At 40.2% G+C, this 26,680-nt stretch overlaps 2 protein-coding genes and 1 pseudogene across 2 annotated transcripts; all 3 read left to right on the top strand.

Moving 5' to 3' along the window:
• Positions 1 to 460: 460 nt before the first annotated feature.
• LOC123042211 (putative cysteine proteinase inhibitor 7) lies at positions 461 to 1,066 on the top strand. Its single transcript, XM_044464712.1, has one exon. It carries the CDS (start codon positions 549 to 551, stop codon positions 933 to 935), a length of 387 nt encoding a protein of 128 aa, XP_044320647.1. The 5' UTR covers positions 461 to 548; the 3' UTR covers positions 936 to 1,066.
• A 4,671-nt stretch (positions 1,067 to 5,737) lies between these two features.
• Positions 5,738 to 13,959, top strand: LOC123039446 (uncharacterized; annotated as a pseudogene).
• A 1,460-nt stretch (positions 13,960 to 15,419) lies between these two features.
• On the top strand, positions 15,420 to 15,988 carry LOC123042210 (putative cysteine proteinase inhibitor 7). Its single transcript, XM_044464711.1, has one exon. It carries the CDS (start codon positions 15,513 to 15,515, stop codon positions 15,897 to 15,899), a length of 387 nt encoding a protein of 128 aa, XP_044320646.1. The 5' UTR covers positions 15,420 to 15,512; the 3' UTR covers positions 15,900 to 15,988.
• Positions 15,989 to 26,680: the final 10,692 nt, after the last annotated feature.

Below are 26,680 nucleotides of genomic sequence, written 5' to 3'. Positions count from 1 at the left end.
TTTTAAGATTTTTCCCATTTCTTTGACCCAAATATTCCAACATTCCAGGATAATACTATCCATTCCAATTAAATTTCTGATCTGATTAGTCTCCTTCTAGACGCCTTTTTGGGTGTATACCAATTAATACTGAAACAAAAGTAGTAATAGATACAACATTAGACTAATTGTTGAATATTTGTCTAACCGTCACACCCAATAAAATCTTGCAGTCAATCTCATTCAAAATGCCTATATTTTGGTATGTGTCCAATTAATGTTCGCAGTAAAATGTTGTTTTAAATTCATGTTTGGATATGCATCTAAGTAATGTTTGGATAAACATAGTAAAATGTTGTCATAAATGCCATTTTAAATTCATGTTTGGATATGCATCCAAGTAATGTTTGCCTCCTATAGTGATGTCTATTTAACCACCCCCATCTCGATTGTTGTGGAACCACTCACATTGCCAGTTCACCAGAGCCCCACATAAACTGACTCGTTATCTCAAGCTCCAAAACCTCACTAGCAAACCAAAATTTTCATCATCGCAAAGTTTATACGCCATGAGGACAACCAGTTTCCTACTCATCGTTGTTGTTGTGATCATGTATGCCATCGGTGTACCAGCCACGGGCTGTGGTGAATCGATGGGAACCCGATTGTGGAACACGACAGGAGCTAATGGATGGGAACCAATCAAGAACATAAATGACAAACACATCCAGGAGCTTGGCGATTGGGCGGTGTTGGAATTCAGCAAGCGTGTGAACTGCCTGGTCAAGTTCAATAAGGTGGTGAGTGGCAGACAACAACTCATGTCTGGCATGAACTACGAGCACATCATTGATGTGACACACTTTGAGGGGAAAGATGGAAAATACAAGGCAGAGTTGCATGAGCAGGAGTTGACCAAGAAACGCCAACTTCTCTCCTTCATGAAGGTGAACTAAGCGGGAGGAGGAAACTTTGTTAACAATAATTGTGTTCTTGGAATTATGTTAGCTCAATTGTTTGTCCAATAATAAATTATCATCTCACATTGCCATGTGCTTTAAGGATCACACATCTACAACTTGATTATGATGAGAGAAGTAAAAGCAAACACATAATTGTGTTCTTTTCCTAGGAGAAGGAAGATTTCTTACCTTCGTTGTAAAACTCAGGAAGGTTCATGATATTTCTCCTAGCTAGACTTAAGAATGTTAATATGGATGCAAAAAACTTACAAAGACTAGCAAGTGCTTCAGAATGAAAACCATATTAGTACTCATATCACTAAATTCGCGAGTTCCAGTGAAAGTCTTAATGCATTCGTATTCAATAGTTTTACCTACTATGTTACCTTTATCCATTTCTCACCCTTAGTTGTTGGAAGTAATAAGATTAAGAAGATCCCAAGCTTCCTCGATAGTTTTATTATTAAAACATCCTCAGAAAGAACTATCAAGTACTCCCTCCGTCCCATTATAAGTGTCTCAACTTTGTACTAGCTCTAGTACAAAGTTGTACTAAGCTTGAGACAGTTATTTTGAGACGGAGGGAGTATTTGTCTATCATGAGTGGGAAGCTTTGCATAAAAGTTACTAGCTCTTTGATAAAACTATTACTAGTAACTTTTTTACCTCATAAAAGGTTGGGCCATGCCCTCTCCCGCATAAGTCTGGAATTATATATATATATATATATATATATATATATATATATATATTTCTATTAATACAAATTTTATGGAGCGAATAAAATCTCTTACGAATTTCACCACTTAGCCATTCCCAATTCATGGCATAAATGTTTTCAAGATAATGATTTCATTTGAGAGTTTCACCCTCTATTAAGCAAGTGAATAATATCTTCTTCAAGTCATTATGAGATAACCCATTAGTTTTAAAGAGGGAACATATTTCATCAAGCGAATGAATACGATCATCAGGGTGATCTTTCTCATTTCCTGCATAGCTGTTAGCTTTGACATGTTTGATATAACCAATAGGTACTCTATAAACATCTTGTTTTTCCTTTAATAGGTTCCTCACAAACCTTATTACCAATTGATAGGAAAGTTTCAAGTAGAGTATCAATAATATATGAAGCCATAGTGATAAAACTAGTAGAAAACAATAAAATAGCACACAGAGTAAATGATTTCCTTACCACTTTGAACTTACCAAAAGTGTTACAATCCCCGTCAACGGCCCAAGAAAAGAGTCTAACATCCCACAAGTCTAGGATGTCAATTGTAGATATTTTTTATAGGTAAATTATTGATCGCACAAGGAGCAGAAGGAATTGGTAAGTGCAATGATTCGCTATAAGTACTAAAATGTGTAACATTGTAGTTGTTTGTGAGGGTGGAGTTGCAAGGTAATGTAAATAACAATAAAAGGTGAAAGAGTGCAGCAAGTGGCGCAATTTTAATTATGATAAGGACAAGTCGGTTGTATTGCTTATGGTGATCGAACATTCTTGAGGATGGTAGGAATATTGTGCAATGTAAATAACAATATTTAATTGTGATTCTCATTGCTTAATCTGCGTTGTGTCGATAGAACCTAAGCCTATATGCTCCAAAATCTGCTAGAGTTGCCCTAGCTTCCCTCATACAGTTCTCTCTAATCATTTGGTTCTTTGTGTTTTTGCACAAACATTTTCTTGAATGGCAAATTAAAAACCAAGTACCTTTGTCATTCCCCTTTGCTCGTATGAGCCGAACAACATTACATTGCAACTTTGATTTGTACTCCCCTAACCACATTGAGATACCGAAGCTGAACATTGGTGGCAAGGTTTCGTATACGTAACAAAAGTATATAGTTTTTTTCTCGGAACTCATCGAAGGAGAGTTTGAAAAATCGGATGTGGAAAGCCTGCAGCTTTGCATCCCCTCTTACCTCTCACAAACCAGACACATAAATGAGGTGATTGAGAGCACAAGCACCACAAGAGAACTCTAGTTTCTGCAATACAACACACGTTTTTCCAATGTGTAAGAACAGAGTTGAATGCTCATGGCAAACTAATGGATACAACAAAGCGATGGATACAACAAGGTTTTGTTTGCTGCAGTAATAAATAGTCAATGGATGAGACTGAAGAAACTGTGATCGATCTACAATCATCACATATATCATGAATGTTAGTATGAACAGGCCAGGCACTGCAAGCTAGAAAGCTCTTCACAATTTCTTGAAAACTCTTTTTATCCAAACAAAAAAACACTAGTCAACATGTCCTTGCTAAACAATAATTGTTTGAAGACACAAGTTAACAATAGGCCACTGTCTCCGCATGAGAAGTGGAGTACCTCGAAAAAGATATGGAATCCAAATTGATTAGCGGTGATGTCAAATGTTAGCAGCAAAACCTAACATCATGCTAGAGAAATGATGAAGGTAGACAGAGCAGAGAGCATTCTAGTATCATGGGTAAAGATGTAAATCCTGAGAGAGATGGAGGTAAGAGAGTACAATGTATGGCACACCCTTGTATTTTACGTACAAAAGAAAGAGCTGGTTTTCAAAACAATTTTGCTTACACTGAACGAATTTTAGTGCTCCAAGTAAGCATGATAAAGTAATAACTATCTGACAAATCCCTCATCCCTGCTGCATGTAAATCCAATATTAATGCAGAATCTGGTCCCCCCAAGCTTCTGAAATTGGACAGGCTTACTGAAGATACAGTGGGATGCTACAGAGAAAATACCACCAAACAAGGGTGCTTAATGAATGTTGTTTAACCTGCAGAATATTGACCAAGAGCATAACCATTGACTCCGCGCCTCTGCCTGCTCTCACGTAAGGTTTCTGTTTCAGTTTCCAAAGGCTTCAGTTTCAATGTACAATCATTTTGAGTCATCAGTTACAGAAGAGCATTCAGAGCCGTATGAATCTGCAGAACGCTACACAAATACACAGGCCATCGAATTGTTGTAAAGCAATACTCGGGTTGGCAAAGACAACTTCTATGATGATTCAGTAAAGTTACAGGAGTTTAGTTAATTACCCAAAATAACGGATTAATATGGAGTATAAAGGCAAAACTACTGACAACTCCTATGATTCAGTAATTTTGCCATTACCTTCTTTGCTGATCTCCTTCTTAACAGTTTATTTTCACTATATTCACAATTGCTCTTGAACTCTAAAAGATTTCAATGTTTGTGTTTATTTTATTTAAGAATTAGCAATCAGTATTACTCTTGTCGGCATGAGTGTCAAACTGAACACAGTCATACAAAGGTTCAGGAACCTGATACATCCAGGTCTTTACAACATTAGCCGGAGAAGCTAATTTGGCCGCATAATATGGTGTCATTAGCCTCCCTTTTAACATGATACGCTTCAGTTTCTACTTAACTCCTGAATTTGAAACAATCTCACCCTTTTGCCTTCTGATTTGTAAGAAGAGAATCGAATACTCGACAAAGTGAGTTCTTATTACATTGGTTGCATAATACAGTCATTGGATGATAATACTGGAGAAAATGAACTCCATCTACAATCATCACAGGCTGATGCTGCACCAAATCAGAAGTCGAGCAAGTCTGAAAAATCGAAGGCTTTGAGTGCCTCCTTGCGTGCTGCTTCGTTCATTGCTTCCATCTCCTGTTGATGGCGCAGGTACTCATCATCCACCTCGACGTAGCCATTCTTGGCGTACTCGGTGCGGACCCAGGCCTGGAATTCCCTGAAATCCTCTCCAATCTCGTAGAAAAAGCGCACGACGTTGTAGAAGCTCACCACGTCCTATGGTTTGCCGCGTTGCCCAAACAAAAGTGAATTTACATCTTTTTCTCAAAACAAATTCAAGGCCACTCCTATTTGACGCGTAGGTTGCCAAAAAGCCAGCTGGCCCGAGGTTTGGTGAAGGTTCTAGAATCTTCCAAGAAACGGTTGTTTTTGTTTTTTCTTCCGGTTTTTTTAATTTCTTTGTCCTTTTCCTTCTTTTTTTCATTGTTCGTGACTGCTCTGCTTTCCTTTTTCTCTTTTGTTTTCATTCTTTCTTTATTTCTTCCTTTTATTTTTCTTTTTTGTCCGTCTTTCAAATTTGCGAACATATTTTCTCAGATTGAAAACATTATTTGCACTCCTGAACATTTTTCAAAATCAGGAATATTTTCAAATCTGTGAACATTTTTTTTACAAATTCGTGAATTTTGTTTTAATTGCAGAACATTTTATAAAAAATATCTAACATTTTTGGAACAAGTGAACTTCTTCGCAAATTCATGAACATTTTTAAAATCATCAATATTTTCTTAAATCATGATTGTTTTTTGAAAACATGAACATTCTTTAATTAATGATATTTTTAAAAATCATGAACATTTTTCAAATTCACGAATATTTATTGAAATTGCGTATATTTTTTGGAACACGTAACCATTTTTTGAAATTTGAGAACAAATTTTGAAATTCATGAGCTTTTTTTCTCCTAGACAAACATTTTTTTAGTTACTTAATACTTCTTGAAACAACAAAAATATTTGAATTTCATAAACATTTTTTATAATTCTGGAACATTTTTCTAAATTCTCGAACATTTTTTTAGAAGAAAAAAAGGGCGTGGTCGGCAAGATCCGTACTTGCGCGGGCAAAGCCCACATGGTTTCCAGTCATGCCCCATAGCCACTCCGGCACGACCACTTGCTCTTCTCGAACATTTTTTGAATATTGTGAACATTTTTGTAGAAATTCCTAGGTGGCCGGAACAAAAGCAATACTCTGACTTGTGCTCACCGTCACTGGCCGGCATGGCGGCAGTGCAAGGCCTAGGCAAAGAGCGTCCGCTGTACAAGGACGCGTCGGCGCCGGTGGAGGCGCGCGTGCAAGACCTGCTGGTCTGCATGACGCTGCAGGAGAAGGCATGCCAGATGGCCCAGATCGAGCTCTCTATGGCGTCGTCCCGCGCCCTCACGGAGCTCGGCGTCGGCAGCCTCCTCAACGGCGGCGGCAGTCTGCCCTGGGAACGCGCATCCCCGTCCGACTGGGCTGGTATGGTCGACGGCATGCAGCGCCTCGCCCTCTCGTCCTGCCTCGGCATCCCCATCATCTACGGCATCGATGCCGTCCACGGCAACAACAACGTCATCGGCGCCACCATCTTCCCCCACAACGTCGGCCTCGGAGCCTCCAGGCACATTACATACCGATCGACCACGTTGAGCAATATAGTAGCTTTTTGTACGTTTACTACGTTGACCACGCCCTACATACATGCTCCATTCATTTCCTGCAGGGACCCGGAGCTTGTGCGAAAGGGCAAACCCTATTTGACGCTGGTTAGCGTCAGAATGTTCTGCTTTCGCTCAGGGAGCCATCGGTTGGGCCGGCCCATGTACGGGATTAGCGTTTACTGTTCGATGCATTGCTGCCGCTTCCTTCTCTATTTCTTGCGGGGGGTTTTTTGTTTTTCTTCTAAGATTTTTCTTCCAGTGTTTTCGCTGTTTTGCCTGGTTTTCAGTTGTTTTCTTCCTGTTTTTTCTTTTTCTTTTTTGGTTCCTTTTTTCTTTTATGTTTCCTTTTTATTTTCTCTTTCTATTTCCTTCTCTTTATTGTGCATTATATAAAAAGTTCACTGCATGTTACAAAAATCTTCATGATATTAGGAAAATGTTCATCGTATATTATGAAATAGTGCATCTTGCATTCTAAAATTGTTCATCGTGTGTTACAAAAATGTTCATAGTATATTATGAAATTGTTCAACATATATTAAAAAAGTTCATTGCGTATTTAAAATTTGTTCATCATATATAAAAAATTTGTTCAACGTATACTACAAAATGTTCAGTTGTGTATTTTAAAATTTTCAAGTGTTTGTTTTAAAAAAGTTCTCTATATTTTAAAGTTTGTTCAACGCATATTATAAAAATATTTTATTTTAAAAAATAACATGATTTGCCGCTGCCTTTTATACTTTAAGACAAGCACTGCAATTTTATTGTTGTAGGTAGCTAGCTCGGCTGGTTGGCTCCCTTGGATCCACAATGAGGTCGGCAGTTCGATCCCAACTTGTGCGCCTCAATTTCGAATTTTTGCTCGACGTGTGCTTATTGGGCCAGCCCGTTTGCGCTTCGCTTCAGCGAAGCCGCGTCGCTCGGACGCTCACGGGCGGCGTATAGGAGCTCTCGTGCGAAAGATCGGCGAGGCAACAATGCTCGAGGTTCATGCCACCGGCATGCACTGGACCTTTGCCCCCTACGTCGCCGTGAGTCAAGCTCAAACCTTCGTGTTGACACACGAACACGTCACCGTGTACCTCCAACACCGAAGATGGTGCACCGCAGCTCACGTTGAAGGAGACCCGTCCGGAAGCGCGGTACGCAAGCAATCCGGCGGGCGCTTTTGTAGATCCAAAACCCACACGCTCGGGAGGGACCCCGTCAGGGCGCGCAGCGGCTATGGGCTGCACTAGGTCGGCCTGACCGCCCCTAGGGCCTCGAGGTTCGCCACCCTGCAACAAGAAGAATGAACAAAGAACGAGGAAGAAGAAGAACAAAGGGAAAAGATAAAAGTAAAGGTAAAAAGAGGTAGGTGAATTGATCGATTGTGCGTTGTTCAACCGCATCACCTCTCATCAATTTATGAGACGGCTAGACATCCTGTAAAAAAAAGGATTCCAAACCTTTCCAAAATTAACCGAATTCGGATTTAGGTAAGTCTGGAACAACAGCTCGGTTTTTAGATCCTACAGGCCACAAACAACCTCGGATGAAGATGATCCCAAAAGAAAATTTGACCATTTCGACGAGACAAACAACTTTTGTGTTGAACGTTTTTCGATTCAGAGCCATCTTGAGGGCCAAACAGCTCGCGCGACCCATCAGACATTAATGAGGCGTTTGTGTGCTCCCTCGCGCCATATTTTGCCTCGTGGAGTCGTGGTAGAGCTGCACTCTGATGGCTATAACTTTTGCATACGAACTTGGATTAAGACGATTTTTATATCAAAATCAAATGTTTCGACGAGACGAAGACAATTCATATAGAAAGTTTTCTCATTTGAGGCTTCCCTTGAGGCGTAGTCGGCCGAACCGTGCTCTGGATATAAAACCTCAGTGCTTTGAGCATAGTTTCGGCCCTCGAGATGGGATCGGATGGTGATGACCAAACTTCAAAGATGTTCACCTTGACAATACAAAACTTTTTCATGTACATCACTTCTTCATTTGAAGCCACTTTAATTAAGTTGTTGACCGTACCAAAATCTGGTGTCAACACATACCCCCCTGTTTTTCGGCAAAACTTGTGTGCCAAAAAATAACTTGCACGGAGTTTGTTCTAAGCACGATGTCAACACTCTATCGACCATTTTGTACGTGCTTTTGATGATAAGTATATATTGGCCATTTTATTTCTTAGAGCGATAATTGTGTATCGGCCATTTAGATTAGCAACAAAAGTTAAGCTAATCAAACGTATTTTGTTTTTATTGACACCTCTCTCTCTCTAAGTATGTGGACATGTTTTTTGATTTCGGTTTTCTCTTGAGTAAAAGCGAGGTATAAACTTGAGAGAGTTGATACGTCCATTTTACATCATGTTTTCCTACTGTTATTTATAATGTTTTTATGCATAATAATGCTTTATGGAGTAATTCTAATGCATTTTCTCTCATAATATGCAAGGTTTACACAAAGAGGGAGAATTCCGACAGATGGAATTCTGGAATTGGAAAAGCTACGTCAGAGTCACCTATTCCGCACATCTCCAAATGAGCTGAAAATTTACAGAGAATTGTTTTGAAATATATAAAAGAATATTGGAGCAAATAACTATCAGAGGGGGCCCACCAGGTGGGCACAACCCACCTGGGCGCGCCATGAAGCGCATGCGTGATGTCTAGTACGCAACTTTATTCTTATAGACTCGTGTTGGGCCTCCAAGCACATAGTTTTGTAGCACAGTAGCAATTTTCCCTCAAGTGGGTGACTTAAGGTTTATCAATCCACGGGAGGTGTAGGATGAAGATGGTCTCTCTCAAACAACCCTGCAACCAAATAATAAAAAGTCTCTTGTATCCTCAACACACCAAATACAATGGTAATTTATATAGGTGCACTAGTTCGGTGAAGAGATGGCGATACAAGTGTAATATGGATAGTAGATATTGGTTTTTGTAGTAAGAACAATAAATAACAACAAGGTAGCAATTGATAAAATGAAGCACAAACGGTATTGCAATGCTTGAAAATGACGCCTAGGGTCCGTACTTTCGCTAGTGCAATCTCTCAACAATGCTAATCTAATTGGATCATATAACCATCCCTCAACATGCGATGAAGAATCACTCCAAAGTTCGTATCTAGCGGAGAATATAAGAAGAAATTGTTTGTAGATATTCTTTCCGATCGATATATCCAAGAGTTCGTACTAAAATAACACCAAGTTATTCTTTCCGATCGATCTATCAAGAGTTCGTACTGAAATAACACTAAGTTATTCTTTTCGATCGATCTATCAAGAGTTCATACTAAAATAACACCAAAGCAAATTCAGATCCATAATACTTAACCAAACACAAATAACCTCAAAGAGTGCCCAAGATTTCTACCAGAGAAACAAAAGACAAGAACGTGCATCAACCCATATGCATAGATTACCCCAATGTCACCTAGGGAATCCGCGATTTGAGTGCCAAAACATATCTCAAGTGAATCGAGATAATACCCCATTGTCACCACGGGTATTCATATGCAAGACATACATCAAGTGTTCTCAAATTCATAAAAGTATTCAATCCGATAAAATGAAATCTCAAAGGAAAAACTCAATTCATAACAAGATAGAGAGGGGGAAACACCATATGATCCAACTATATTAACAAAGCCCGCGATACATCAAGATCGTGCCATCTCAAGAACACGAGAGAGAGAGAGAGAGAGAGAGAGATTAAACACATAGATACTGGTAAAAACCCTTAGCCCCGAGGGTGGACTACTCCCTCCTCATCATGGTAGCCGCCGGGATGATGAAGATGGCCACCGGTGATGATTTTCCCCTCCGGCAGGGTGCCGAAACGGGGCCTAGATTGGTTTTCATGGACACAGAGGCTTGTGGTGGCGGAACTTCCGATCTAGGGTTACCCCGAGGGTTTTTGGAATATTTGACGATTTATAGGGCGAAGAGACGATGCGGGAGGCCACCGAGGTGGGCACAACCCACCTAGGGCGCGCCATGGTGGGTTGTGCCCCCCTCGGGGCTCCCCTCTGGCACTTCTTTGGCCCATTGGATGTCTTCTGGTCCAAAAAAATCTACAAAAAGTTTTGCTGCGTTTGGACTCCATTTGGTATTGATTTTCTGCGATGGAAAAAACAAGCAAAAAACAGCAACTGGCACTGGGCACTATATCAATAGGTTAGTCCCAAAAAATGATACAAAGTTCCTATAAAATGATTGTAAAACATCCAAGAATGATAATATAACAGCATGAATACTTCATAAATTATAGATACGTTGGAGACTTATCAAGGCGCGTCCTGGTGGGTTGTGCCCTCCTCGGCCCACCTTTGGTGCCCATCTTCTGGTATAAAAGTCGTTTTGACCTAGAAAAAAAATCAAAGGAGGACTTTCGGGATGAAGCGCCGCCATCTCAAGGCGAAATTTGGGTAGGAGCACTTTTGCCCTCCGGCGGGGCGATTCCGCCAGGGGAACTTCCCTCCCGGAGGAGAAAATCATCGCTATCGTCATCACCAACAACTCTCCCATATTTGGGAGGGCCATCTCCATCAACATCTTCAACAACACCATCTCCTCTCAAACCCTAGTTCATCTCTTGTGTTCAATCTTTGTACCAGAACCTTAGATTGGTGCTTGTGGGTGGCTAGTAGTGTTGATTACATCTTGTAGTTGATTACTATATGGTTTATTTGGTGGAAGATTATATGTTCAGATCCATTATGCTATTTAATATCCCTCTAATCTTGAACATGATTATCATTTGTGAGTAGTTACTTTTGTTCTTAAAGTCACGGGAGATGTCATGTTGCAAGTAATCATGTGAACTTGATATGTGTTTGATATTTTGATGATATGCATGTTGTGATTCCCTTAGTGGTGTCATGTGAACGTCGACTACATGACACTTCACCTTATTAGGGCCTAAGGTAATGCATTGTGGAGTATGATAACCCACAAGTATATGGGATCGCAATAGTTTTCGAGGGTAGAGTATTCAACCCAAATTTATAGATTCGACACAAGGGGAGCAAAGAATATTTGCAAGTATTAGCAGCTGAGTTGTCAATTCAACCACACTTGGAGATTAATTATCTGCAGCAAAGTGATCAGTAGCAAATTAGTATGATAGTTTTGATAGTAGTAGCAATAGCAATAGTAACAGTAACAGTGATAGCAGTAGTTTTGTAGCAAGTGCAATAGTAACAATAGCAGTAATAACTTAGCAGCAACAATATGTAGGAAAATCGTAGGCATTGGATCGGCGATTCATTGGATGATATTCATCATGAGACAATCATAATCTAGGGCGATACGGTACTAGCTCCAGTTCATAAATGTAATGTAGGCATGTATTCCGTAAATAGCCATGCGTGCTTATGGAAAGAACTTGCATGCCATCTTTTGTCCTACCCTCCCGTGGAAGCGGGTTCCTATTGGAAATTAAGGGATATTAATGCCTCCTTTTAATAGAGAACCAGAACAAAGCATTAGCATACAATGAATACATGAACTCCTCAAACTACGGCCATCACCGGAAGTGGTCCCGAGTATTGTCATTCCGGGGTTGCTAGATCATAACATGTAGTAGGTGTCTATAACTTGCAAGATCGGATCTAGAACATATATATAATGGTGATAACATAAACAGTTCCGATATGAAATCATGGCACCTGGGCCCAAAGTGACAAGCATTAAGCATGGCAAAGTCATAGAAACATCAATCTTAGAACATAATGGATACTAGGGATCAAGCCCTAACAAAACTAACTCGATTACATGATGAATCTCATCCAACTCCTCACCGACCAGCGAGCCTACGAAGGAATTACTCACTCCCGATGGGGAGCATCATGGAATTGGCGATGGAGAAGGGTTGGTGATGACGAAGATCGAAGATCCCCCTCTCCGGAGTCCCAAACGGACTCCGGATCAGGCCTCCCGATGAAGAACGGGAGACGGTGGCGCCTCCATCTTGTGAAACGCGATAATTCATTCTCCCCTTTTTTGGAAAAATAGAATTTTATAGCGTCGGTTTCAGGGTCTGCGGGGCCACCAGGTGGGGACAACCCACTTGGGCGCTTGTGGAGGGGGTGGCGTGCCCTGGTGAGTTGTGCCCACCCAGGTGCCCCCCCTCCGGTGGTTCTTGACTCCAGAAATTATCTTTTATTGTATAAAAAATCCTCGCAAAGTTTCATTCCATTCTGAGAACTTTTATTTCTGCACAAAAACAACACCATGGTAGTTCTGCTGAAAACAGCGTCTGTCCAGGTTAGTTTCATTAAAATCATGCAAATTAGAGTCCAAAACAAGGGGAAAAGCGTTAGGAAAAGTAGATACGATGGAGATGTATCAAAGTAGTTATTAGATGATGAGTTGCTAGAGTGACAAAATCTTAAACCCTAGTTTATGCGCTACTTCGTAAGGGGCCGATTTGGATCCAAAAGTTTAATGCTATGGTTAGATTTTATCTTAATATTTTTCTCGTAGTTGCAGATGCTTGCGAGGGGGTTAATTATAAGTAGGAGGTTTGTTCAAGTAAGAACAACACCTAGGCACCGATCCACCCACATACCAAATTATTAAAGTAGCAAACATGAATCAAGCCAACATGATGAAAGTGATATGGTGAAATTCCCAGGCACCCTCGAGAACGCTTTGCTTATTATTAGAGACCGTCTTGCCCTATCCTTTGCCTTAAAAGGATTGGGCTATCTTGCTGCACTTCATTTACCATTACCGTTACTTGCTTGTTACAAATTATCCTTCTACCAAACTACTTATTACCAACAATTTTAGTGCTTGTAGACATTACCTTGCTGAAAACTGCGTGTCATTTCCTTCTGCTCCTCATTGGGTTCAACGACACTCTTACTTATCGAAAGGACTACGATTGATCCCCTATGCTTGTGGGTCATCAGTGGACAATAGCTTGGCATGGTGATAGTGGAAATATTACTCCTGGTAAGCAAATAATTTTAAATCTAGGAGAATATATTACACACGACCTTACGTTTGAGTGACACTTACAATCATTGGTTTCCTATTATAAAAATCGTTCTCTTTGGAAATTCTAGGTTGGATGATTAGTAGTTAAGGATAAATTATGACCCATTTTCAAGTACCATGTTGCATACACACATGTGAAATTGTTGTTTAGAAATTGAAACATAAGTTGTTTGCGTTGGAACATACTGTGCAGGGGTTGTTTCGGAATTGTTTCATTTTATTTATTAAAAATACATTCTAGTTTACTCCGCACTATGATGTAGGAGTTAATCAAGCTATCAAAACCAATAGGTACAAGCATATTAGAGGCCATACAAGAATCTATATATGGAAGTGGAAACCAAAGTTATGTATGAAGGATGCCCAATAGATGCTACCATTGAAACGGGAAAAATTTCTTATGTAGTTGTTGTAGTGGTGAGGTTCCCTATGCAGAAAGCTTGGGGGTGATAGAACCGACCTTAGTATTCCATTAAATGGTTCTGATCTTATTACTCGTGTTGCTAGTAAAGTCCCTACCCTAGTGATTGTTATTTCTGGAAGGCCCTTGGTTATTGAGCCACAAGTTGTTTAGAAGGTAGATGCTCTAGTTGCTGCTTGGCTGCCTGGAAGTGAGGGCATGGGAGTTGCTGATTGCCTCTTTGGAGACCATGATTTTGTGAGCACGTTGCCTGTAACTTGGTTTAGATATGATGATCAACTACCTATAAATATTGCATGTGCTGACTATGATCCATTATTTCCTTTTGGATATGAGCTGAAATGTTCAAAAGCCTTGGAGATTTAGCATGATGTCAGGAAATATTTGTTGGTCATACATTTGAATTGGCAGAATATTGTTACATATGTGTGTTGTATAGTTGAGTATTGTGTTATGTACAAGAGAAATAAAGTCATGTTGTCGATTACATGGTATAAGGTCTTCAAGACATAATTTGCTTGTTACTACTTCTACTATAAGTACATCATTTCGAATACTTGAATTTAACTAGGTACAACTCGCTGCCAAATAATATGGCCCTTGAATTTGCTAGAGCATGAACAAGGTGACCTGTCAGTCTGTTATTTTAAGCCATGAATCGTAGAACAACTGTTCCATCACCTTCCTTTATAAATTAAAAAAATCATATATACATAATAAGGAAGAGGATGAAAGATACAAAGTAGAACAAAATCACCCAATGGCAGTTCTAGGGATCATCATGATAAAAAAAGTGAAAATCAATTCTAGACACCATCATCAAAGATGGTAATCGATCCACCTATGCAAGCTCTCAGTATATTTGCTCTTGAGCCGATGACCTAGCAAAGTAAGGTCCTAATGTAGGAATTTCCAAGCAGTGATTGTTGGGGCTTCATTTTTCAATATGTTTTTATTTCTTTGGATATTCCAACATCCCAGGTAATACTATCCATTTTTTTGTATCTAATTAGTATATTTCCGGATGCCTTTTTGGATGTATTTTGAATCATGACTAATATTTGAATAGAAAGGTAATAATTGATGCAACATGACTAATATTTGAATAGAAGTGTAATACTATTTAACTCACGTCATAGAACAAGTTACTACTCAAACATCGATACAAGGATGTCATAAATCATTAGAGGTTAAATCAGTGGTTTTGATTTTTTTTACTATCCGACCCTTTTGATTACTGCCGCACATTATGGCGGCGGAGTATATACTAGCTACCTCCATAGTCAACAGTAGTATAGCACCTAGTCCAGGTTCACTGACAACTCTTACATGACAAGTGGCTACTACCACATTCTCTAGCGGTAGAGCATATTAGCCTACTTCACTTTTTAAGATTTTTCCCATTTCTTTGACCCAAATATTCCAACATTCCAGGATAATACTATCCATTCCAATTAAATTTTTGATCTGAGTAGTCTCCTTCTAGATGCCTTTTTGGGTGTATATCAATTAATACTGAAATAAAAGTAGTAATAGATACAACAAATATTTGTCTAACCGTCACACCCAATAAAATCTTGCGGTCAATCTCATTCAAAATGCCTATATTTCGGTATGCGCCCAATTAATGTTCGCAGTAAAATGTTGTTTTAAATTCATGTTCGGATGTGCACCTAATTAATGTTTGGATAAACGTAGTAAAATGTTGTCATAAATGTCATTTTAAATTCAAGTTTGGATATGCATCCAAGTAATGTTTGCCTCCTATAGTGATGTCTATTTAACCACCCCCATCTCGATTGTTGTGGAACCACTCACATTGCCAGTTCACCAGAGCCCCACATAAACTGACTCGTTATATCAAGCTCCAAAACCTCACTAGCAAACCAAAATTTTCATCATCGCAAAGTTTATACGCCATGAGGACAACCAGTTTCCTACTCATTGTTGTTGTTGTGATCGTGTATGCCATCGGTGTACCAGCCACAGGCTGTGGTGAATCGATGGGAACCCGATTGTGGAACACGACAGGAGCTAATGGATTGGAACCAATCAAGAACATAAATGACAAGCACATCCAGGAGCTTGGCGATTGGGCGGTGTTGGAATTCAGCAAGCGTGTGAACTGCCTGGTCAAGTTCAACAAGGTGGTGAGTGGCAGACAACAACTCATGTCTGGCATGAACTACGAGCTCATCATTGATGTGACACACTTTGAGGGGAAAGATGGAAAATACAAGGCAGAGTTGCATGAGCAGGAGTTGACCAAGAAACGCCAACTTCTCTCCTTCATGAAGGTGAACTAAGCGGGAGGAGGAAACTTTGTTAACAATAATTGTGTTCTTGGAATTATGTTAGCTCAATTGTTTGTCCAATAATAAATTATCATCTCGCATTGCCATGTGTTTTTAAGGATCACACATCTACAACTTGATTATGATGAGAGAAGTAAAAGCAAACACATATATAATTGTGTTCTTTTCCTAGGAGAAGGAAGATTTGTTACCTTCATTGTAAAACTCACGAAGGTTCATGATATTTCTCCCAGCTAGACTTAAGAATGTTAATATGGATGCAAAAAACTTACAAAGACTAGCAAGTGCTTCAGAATCAAAACCATATTAGTACTCATATCACTAAATTCGCGAGTTCCAGTGAAAGTCTTAATGCATTCGTACTCAATAGTTTTACCTACTATGTTACCTTTATCCATTTCTCATCCTTAGTTGTTGGAAGTAATAAGATTAAGAAGATCCCAAGCTTCCTCAATAGTTTTATTATTAAAACATCCTCAGAAAGAACTATCAAGTACTCCCTCCGTCCCATTATAAGTGTCTCAACTTTGTACTAGCTCTAGTACAAAGTTGTACTAAGCTTGAGACAGTTATTTTGAGACGGAGGGAGTATTTGACTAACATGAGTGGGAAGCTTTGCATAAAAGTTACTAGCTCTTTGATAAAACTATATATATATATATATATACATATATATATATATATATATATATATATATATATATATTTCTATTAATACAAATTTTATGGAGCGAATAAAATCTCTTACAAATTTCACCACTTAGCCATTCCCAATTCATGGCATAAATGTTTTCAAGATAATGATTTCATTTGAGAGTTTCACCCTCTATTAAGCAAGTGAATAATATCTTCTTCAAGTCATTATGAGATAACCCATTAGTTTTAAAGAGGGAACATATTTCATCAAGCGAATGAATACGATCATCAGGGTGATCTTTCTCATTTCCTGCATAGCTGTTAGCTTTGACATGTTTGATATAACCAATAGGTACTCTATAAACATCTTGTTTTTCCTTTAATAGGTTCCTCACAAACCTTATTACCAATTGATAGGAAAGTTTCAAGTAGAGTATCAATAATATATGAAGCCATAGTGATAAAACTAGTAGAAAACAATAAAATAGCACATAGAGTAAATTGGTTTTCTTACCACTTTGAACTTACCAAAAGTGTTACAATCCCCGTCAACGACCCAAGAAAAGAGTCTGACATCCCACAAGTCTAGGATGTCAATTGTAGATATTTTTTATAGGTAAATTATTGATTGCACAAGGAGCAGAAGGAATTCGTAAGTGCAAAAATAGCAATGATTCGCTGTAAGTACTAAAATGTGTAACATTGTAGTTGTTTGTGAGGGTGGAGTTGTAAGGTAATGTAAATAACAGTAAAAGGTGAAAGAGTGCAGCAAGTGGCGCAATTTTAATTGTGATAAGGACAAGTCGGTTGTATTACTTATGGTGATCGAACATTCTCGAGGATGGCAGGAATATTGTGCAATGTAAATAACAATATTTTAATTGTGAGTCTCATTGCTTAATCTGCGTTGTGTCGATAGAACCTAAGCCTATATGCTTCAAAATCTGCTAGAGTTGCCCTAGCTGCCCTCATACAGTTCTCTCTAATCATTTTGTTCTTTGTGTTTTTGCACAAACATTTTCTTGAAATGGCAAATTAAAAACCAAGTATCTTTGTCATTCCCCTTTGCTCGTATGAGCCGAACAACATTACATTGCGACTTTGATTTGTACGCCCCTAACCACATTGAGGTACCGAAGCTGAACATTGGTGGCAAGGTTTCGTATACATAACAAAAGTATATAGTTTTTTTTCTCGGAACTCATCGAAGGCGAGTTTGAAAAATAGGATGTGGAAAGTCTGCAACTTTGCATCCCCTCTCACCTCTCACAAACCAGACACATAAATGAGGTGATTGAGAGCACAAGCACCACAAGAGAACTCCAGTTTCTGCAATACAACACACGTTTTTCCAATGTGTAAGAACAGAGCTGAATGCTCATGGCAAACTGATGGATACAACAAAGTGATGGATACAACAAGGTTTTGTTTGCTGCAGTAATAAATATAGTCAATGGATGAGACTGAAGAAACTGTGATCGATCTACAATCATCACATATATCATACTGTTAGTATGAACAGGCCAGGCACTGCAAGCTAGAAAGCTCTCCACAATTTCTTGAAAACTCTTCTTATCCAAAAAAAACACTAGTTAACATGTCCTTGCTAAACAATAATTGTTTGAAGACACAAGTTAACAATAGGCCACTGTCTCCGCATGAGAAGTGGAGTACCTCGAAAAAGATATGGAATCCAAATTGATTAGCGGCGATGTCAAATGTTAGCAGCAAAACCTAACATCATGCTAGAGAAATGATGAAGGTAGACAGAGCAGAGAGCATTCTAGTATCATGGGTAAAGATGTAAATCCTGAGAGAGATGGAGGTAAGAGAGTACAATGTATGGCACACCCTTGTATCTTACGTAAAAAAGAAAGAGTTGTGGTTTTCAAAACAATTTTGTTTACACTGAATGAATTTTAGTGCTCCAAGTAAGCATGATAAAGTAATAACTACTCTGAAAGTTAGTACAAAGTTGGGTCATCTATTTTGGAATGGAGGGAGTATCTGACAAATCCCTCATCCCTGCTGCATGTAAATCCAATATTAATGCAGAATTTGGTCCCCCACAAGCTCCTGAAATTGGACAGGCTTACTGAAGATACAGTGGGATGCTACAGAGAAAATACCACCAAACAAGGGTGCTTAATGAATGTTGTTTAACCTGCAGAATATTGTCCAAGAGCATAACCGTTGACTCTGCGCCTCTGCCTGCTCTCACGTAAGGTTTCTGTTTCAGTTTCCAAAGGCTTCAGTTTCAATGTACAATCATTTTGAGTAATCAGTTACGGAAGAGCATTCAGAGCTGTATGAATCTGCAGAACGCTACACAAATACACATGCCATCGAATTGTTGTAAAGCAATACTCGGGTTGGCAAAGACAACTTCTATGATGATTCAGTAAAGTTACAGGAGTTTAGTTAATTACCCAAAATAACGGATTAATATGCAGTATAAAGGCAAAACTACTAACAACTCCTATGATTCAGTAATTTTGCCATTGCCTTGTTTGCTGATTTTGAACTGAACAAATTTTTTGTAAGAGATGATTGAACCTGATAGGTCTCTTCACTAGGTGAACTATATTCAGAATTGCCCTTGATCTCTAAAAGAACAAATACCCATTGCAATGTTAGTGTTTATTTTATTTAAGAATCAGTACTCAATATTACTCATTGTCAGCATGAGTGTCAAAGCTGAACAGAGTCATACAAAGGTTCAGGAACCTGATACATCCAGGTCTTTACAACATTAGCCAGGAACCTGATACACATCTGAATTTGAAACAAACACACCCTTTTGGCAATGTAAGAAGAGAACTGAATACTCGACAAAGTGACTTCTTATTACATTGATTGCATAATACAGTCGCTGGATGATAATACTGGAGAAAGTGCAATCCATCTACAATCATCACAGGCTGAAGTCAGAAGTCAAGCAAGTCTGAAAAATCGAAGGCTTTGAGTGCCTCCTTGCATGAAGGGTTGTGGCGCTTCAGAGCCTTGTACTCAGGAGGGAGACGCTCGTCGTCCATCTCCTCGGTCAGGATGGAATCCACCTCCTCCTGCGGCAGCCTCGTCATCTTTCTCGCCGGAGCCTCCTCACGCCTGGCCACCGCCGCCGTAGGTGTTGCTCCCTGCTCAACCTCAGAGCAGTCGATCACGGCTGTTTTCCTTTTGGTGGAGCAGATCTTCAGTGGAGATTCCTCGCCTTCCGGCGCCTCCTCTGCTTTCCTTTTGGTTCCGTTCTTCTCCTTCAGATCTTGACCTTGCTGCTGGCACCGCTTCAGCACACACCCATCGCCGGCAGTCACAGCTGCCTTGGCCGCCATGCGTCTGGTGATGCGCCGCTTGGCCGAAACTTCCTCGCCGGCCGTCGATCTCCCGCGGTTCGCCTCGACTAACCGACCTCGCCGCCAAAATTGGGGAGAATCTGATCGAGGAGTCTGGGCAATATAAAGGCCGAAGCTTAATGGCTCCGGTCAATGACGGCGAGTGGGAGTCGAAATCAATCGAGCTCGGATTGGAGTGACCCAAGCTGAATTGATTTGGGCCCGTGGTTTGCCGCGTCGCCTAAAAAAAAGTGGATTTACACCTATTTCTCAAAACAAATTCAAGGCGATAATCCTAAATGATCCTATATAAAAGTTACTTAGAGCATGGAGTTGGCAAATCCGACACCCTATATGCCCACGGAGCATATATGCCCATGGAGTTGGTAAATGATCCTATTTGACGCCCGCAGGCGTCAAAAGGACGAGCCTTCGCTGAAGAGAGTCACCACTTGGGCCGGCCCACGTATGGATTTTGGTTTCGCTGCTGTTTCCTTGTTTCTTCGCGTTTTTTTTTGGCTTCCAGAGTTTTCACTCTTTTGTTCCGGTTTTTTTATTCTTAGTTCCTTTTTTCCTTTCATTTTTCTTTCTTTTTATGTTTTCTTTTTTATTTTGTGTTTCTGTTCTTCTTCTCTTAATTGCGTATTATATAAAAAGTTCACCGCGTATTACAAAAATCTGCATGGTATTAAGAAAATGTGCATCGTATATTCTGAAATAGTTCGCCTTGCATTATAAAAATGTTCATCATGTATTACAGAAATGTTCATTATATATTATTAAATTGTTCAACATATATTATAAAATGTTCATTGTGTATTTAAATTTTGTTCATCGTATATTAAGAAATTGTTCAATGTATACTATAAAATGTTCATTTGTATATTTTAAATTTGTTCAGTGTATTTTTACAAAAAGGTTCACCGTATTTGAAAATTTGTTCAACGTATATTGTAAAGATGTTGATTGTTTTTGAGGATTTGCCGCTGTCCTTTCTACTTTTAGCGTGGCGCTGTGATTGTGTCGTTCGAGGTCGCTAGTCCGGCTGGCTAGCCTCGCTAAAATCAACCGTGAGGTCTGAAGATCGATACCGCATGAGGGCTTTTACTTTTTTCCGACCTTTTGCTCACCGTGTGATAATTGGGCCGGCCCGTGTGCGCACCGCTTCAGCGAAGCCGCGACGTTTGGACGCACACGGGCGGCGTATAGGAGGTCTCGCCCACGGACGCGCCCGGGTACGCCCACAAATACTGACCGAGCAGCCCCTAAATCCGGGCCTTCAGACTCGCGTATCTCATATTCCGAACCCTATATCCATACAAATTCATCCAACTAGTATATAGATCACGAAATGATCAAAATCGACACGAAACAGACATATAAACTGGGCATAATGATCAAAATGCTCATTGGGAGGAGAGCCCTTTTTAACCTCTATCCACCACGCACCTCCCTCCCAACGTCTCCATTAATGGTGCCCGAGCCCCTGTTTCACGGCGTGGCTATGTCTCACTGGACTGAGATTTAAGAGAGAAAAGTGAAAATCCGAAAAGAAATTTTTGCACGGATCTTGATGTAAGATCCGACGGACCTATATAGCATCGACTACGACTTATAGCAAGCATGATGAATATAAGGACGATGACGGTGGATAATAATTGTCTTACATATCTAGAAAGATAACTAAAAAAGCCACATGCGGCTACGCCCAAAATACACAAGGGTAAAAGAAGAAGGAAGACGCATACAACAATCTGGCTCGCTGATCTCTACTTTCTTGATGCGCTGCAGGTCGTGGAGACTAGTTCTCGCTGCGAGCGGTGATGATCTCTTTCATCTGTTTCATGTCCTTAATATGCTGCTCGGAAGCAACCGCGGATTCCTCCACTAGCCTTTCGCGCTCGATGCGGAGCATGACATTCTCGTCCATAAATTTCTTGATGATGACGCCCGTCCTCTTCAACAAGACAGCGGTCTACTCCGCCCTTCCGGCGATCTTCGCCCTCAGCAGGTAGCGGTCGGCCCGGAGTTGTTCAAACGAGGCATTCAACTCATCCTGCAGCTTCATCCAACCGGAGATCTGATACATCTGGCTATGGACGATCGCATGCATGCGCCTATAAGAGTCCTCGCCTGCCCGCGAGAGATTTTCCCAGGCCGCCGCGGCGCGGGAGGACATCTCTACTGCATTCGCGGCGCGGCAGGACATCTATGCTGCTTCCGCGGCGCGACCGGACCAGTCTGCTACATCGACGGCGTGGCGGGACATGTCGGCTGCTTTTGCGGCTAAGCGGGACATCTCTCGTGCTTCCGCTTCCATGCTCGCCTCTCCGTGGTGGTAATCTCTCAACCGAGAACTCAATCTGGCCATGGCAGACGCAAGAGAACGATGTTGAATGACTTGTTTGCTTTTGTGGATGAGGAGTTGAGGAAGGAATGTCCATTCATCTTGGCATAGTATAGTATTTATGACCGAGTACTAATACGCTCCTAAGTGGGAAACCGTTTAGTTTTGATTGGTGTGAACATGTTTGCAATTTAGAATGTCACGGGACGTAGGCTCAAAATTTATTGACGGTTCTATAATTTCTAAGTGCGGCACTATTCCCGGATGGCGTAACGTGGGCACGCTTTCTCGGCCGCGTACGTGGCGTTTGGTGCACCGCAATAGGCAATGCCAGCACACGTCTTGTTCCAAAAATTGTGCGCGCTCGTTATTACCATCACGCACGCTTCTTTTAATTAGAATGTCTGCCCGTCTAGTGCATACACATTGTTCTGTCTAACTATTTCTGTTTGTTGTGGCTAATCGCAAACAGCTCATCCGTGTGAAGTGTATGCCATCAATCGCACACACCTTTGATCTGGCTGACCGTTTCTGTTCTGTTGCCTAATCGCAAACAGTTAATCCTTCTGAAGCGTATGCCCTCAATCGCATACGCCTTTATCTAGCTGTCTGTTTCTGTTGTTCCACCTCATCACAAATAGTTAATATGAGTGAACCGTATGTTGTATATCGCACACGCCTTCATCTGGCTGCCCATTTCTTTTGTTCGTCCTCATCGCAAATAGTTCATTGAACTGAACCGTATGCCATGCATCACACACGCAACTAAAATCTGAACCGTGTTTGATGCATCTGTCATCGCAAACGTTTTGCACACGGTTCTCTTACACCACCATTTCTGATTATTGCATTGCACACAGTTTCTTGAAGGGTCTCTAATCATAGTGTCGCGTTAGCAGCATCCTGCAGTAGTGTAAGCACGTATGACTATATACGAAATACATGCCTACATTACATTGATGGATTGGAGCTAGGTCTGTGTCGCTCTAGGTTATAACTGCTACATGATGAATATTATTCAATGCAATTATCCATTGCTAATCCAATGCCTACGCTTTTCATATATAGATCGTTGCTAAGTTACTTTCGTTGTTGCTGCTATTACAATCACTACAAAATTGCAATTGTTTCTGCTACTACTGTTACCGTTACTACCATACTACTTTGCTACTGATCACCTTGCTGCAGATATTAAGTCTTTCAGGTGTGGTTGAATTGACAACTCAACTACTAATACTTGTGAATATTCTTTGGCTCTCGTTGTGTCGAATCAATAAATTTGGGTTGAATACTCTACCCCCGAAAACTGTTGTGATCCCCTATACTTGTGGGTTATCAAGGTGGACCAGTGCTTGGATGTTGCCCTTACTTGGAAAAGCCTCCCACTTATGATTAAACCATCTCACAAGCATCCATAACTATGAAAGAAGAATTAAGATAAATCTAACCATAACATTAAGCATGTCGATCTAAATCAGCCCCTTATGAAGCAACGCAAAAACTAGGGTTTAAGCTTCTGTCACTCTAGCAACCCATCATCTACTTGCCACTTCCCAATGCCTTCCCCTACGCCCAAATCATGGTGAAGTGTCACGTAGTCGACGTTCACATAACACCACTAGAGAAAAGGCAACATACATCTCATCAAAATATCGAACGAATACAAAATTCACATGATTACTTATAACAAGACTTCTCCCATGTCCTCAGGAACAAAAGAAACTACTAACAAAGCATGTTCATGTTCAAGATCAGAGGGGTATTAAATACCATTAAGGATATGAACATATGATCTTCCACCAAATAAACCAACTAGCATCAACTACAAGGAATAATCAACACTACTAGCAACCCACAGGTGTCAATCTGAAGTTTTGAGAAAAAGATTGAATACAAGAGATGAACTAGGGTTTGAGATGAGATGGTGCTAGTGAATATGTTGACTAAGATTGGTCCTCCCATGATGAGAGGATCGTTGGTGATGACAATGGCTTCGATTTCCCCCTCCCATAGGGAAGTTTCCCTGGCGGAATCGCTCCACCGAAGCCCTAGATTGCTTCTGCCCAGGTTTCACCTCGAGACGGCGGCGCTTCGTCCTGAAAGTCTTACCTTTATTTTTTCTAGGTCAAAACCCTTCATATAGCAGAAGATTGGCACCGGAGGCTGGCCAGGGGGACCACAAGCTCAGGGGTCGTGCCTAGGGGAGTAGGGTGTTCCCCTAGGCTTGTGGCCACCTGGTGGGTCCCCTCCTGGTATTTCTTTGCCCAATATTTTTTATATATTCCAAAATTATTCTCTGTAAAGTTTCAGGACATTTGGAGTTGGGCAGAATAGGGATCTTAGATTTGCTCCTTTCCGGTCCAGAATTCTAGCTGCCGGCATTCTCCCTCTTTATGCGAATGTTGCAAAATAAGAGATAAAAGGCATAAGAGTTGTATCATAAAGTGCAATAATAGCCCATAATGCCATAAATATCAACATAAAAACATGATGCAGAATGGACGTATCAGTCACCAATGTCGATTACTCGTGGTAGATACTTGAGGTGAACTCCGAACCTTTACAGGCTTCTTCTTCGAGAACCACAATCACTCGTGGTCTCCGTAGGAAATGACACCTAACCGTCTAAAGAGTGTGCATCTCTCAAGAGTAATAGGTGGAGCGTACTGGACCTAGACTCAAGTGATGCTAAACCACTATCTAATTCTTTGGCTTTAGGGTTTTTCTCTCGGTGGATTTTGAACTCCAATCACTCTGGAGAGAGGGTTGCTCAACAATCTTATCAGAATCAAACAGAGCAGCCACTGGACCAAGCCGGTGCGGGGTGGCTATTTATAGTCGCAGTTGTCCTTGATGGGAAATGACCATGTAGGACACGCGGTCTAGCCAATGGCCAACCGACACGATTGCAACAGTCGGATTTTTGAAGCAATAGTAACATTACTTGGGAACAAGAATATTAACTCTTCGGTCCGAACCAAATCTCTTGCAGCGAAGAAGACCACAGTCTCTTGCTGGCAAGTATTTGCTCGTAACACAAAGAGATTTCTCTCACAACTTTCATATGATTGAGTTTAGCATCAGAGAACCAAGCTTTGATCACTATACCCCTCTTAATAGTACGGTGGTCCTATGACTCAATGAAAAAAAAAGAACAACAAAACAATGCTACCTCTTCACTTCGTCTTCAACTTCCTTCGGCCGCAGTCACTTCCTTCGGAAGCCACCGAACAAACTGCTTTGCGTCAACAATTTTAGGGGTCACTCTTCACAACATAAGCTTCATGAATAATGCTCGCTGCTACGCAAGGCATATTCTTTGAAGTTTATAGAGAACTCCCCATGACTTCAGGGACTTGTTACTCTGTGTGCACTGGCAAACACATTAGTCCCTTACTGTTTATGTCAACAATCTTCAACACAAGGGAGCAAATTATTGCACCAATAATCTCCCCCCCTTTGAACGATTGTTGACAAAACAAATAATTATCGAAGAGAGAAATATATGTGATAAAGAACATGGTGAGAGTGATAAAGAGTTACTGTTCTCGAGGATGAAATATACTCCCCCTGAGTGTATGCAGGAATTCTAATTTTACAAAGAGATATTCCTGCAGTAATTATAATATACGGAGGAAATTTCATTCATTCGGGATAATGATTCGCACAGATGATCCATGCTTATATATCAGTTTGAATATATGTGGTCATGAATTATTATTGTTGACATTTTCCTGTGGTAAGTAAGTTCGGTGGTGATAAATTAAATCCCCATTTTCCTCTATGTCTGATGAAAACAATTTTTTATAAAAATATGCTTTGAGTGACAGCAACCATGGAAGACTATATGATAGCTGAGTATGTGGAGTTTGCTAATAAAAATCTTAGATAGACCCTTCCAGAAAGTACAATGACTTGGATGACTAAGAACATAGTTTGTTAGTTTTCAAAAGAGTTTATTGTTTCTACTTTAGCTTGTGGATAGATTATTACTTGATCATGAGAAGTTTGATGATTAGTAATTGTTGTTATAATAATAATAATAATAATAATAATCATAAGCATGATGCAACTATGTTTGTATTTTCTTTTATCGACACCTCTCTCTCTCTCTCTAAACCTGTTGTCATGATTATCTAGTTCGGTATTCGCTTGAGGGCAAGCGGAGCCTAAGCTTGGGGGAGTTAATACGTCCATTTTGCATCATGTTTTCTACTGTTATTTTTATTGTTGTGAAGTTATATTCCACTTTTTGATGCAATTCTAATGTTTTTTCTCTCTTAAAATGCAAGATACACAAAAAGAGGGATCCCTCCGCCAGCTGGAATTCTGACCTAAAAAGGCTACATCAAAGATAGCTATTCTCTGGAGCTCCAAATGACCTAAAAAATTATGGACAATTATTTCGAAATAAACAAATATGGAATAAAGAAGTGCTAGAAAAGACCCTCGGTGGG

This window comes from Triticum aestivum, chromosome 2B (assembly GCF_018294505.1).
Source record: "Triticum aestivum cultivar Chinese Spring chromosome 2B, IWGSC CS RefSeq v2.1, whole genome shotgun sequence".
In the NCBI taxonomy this organism is placed as follows: Eukaryota; Viridiplantae; Streptophyta; class Magnoliopsida; order Poales; family Poaceae; genus Triticum; species Triticum aestivum.
This window is presented reverse-complemented; position numbering and strand designations above follow the sequence as displayed.

Coding starts and splice junctions, on each gene's coding strand:
- LOC123042211 (XM_044464712.1), top strand. CDS start 549: ATGAGGACAACCAGTTTCCTACTCATCGTTGTTGTTGTGATCATGTAT.
- LOC123042210 (XM_044464711.1), top strand. CDS start 15,513: ATGAGGACAACCAGTTTCCTACTCATTGTTGTTGTTGTGATCGTGTAT.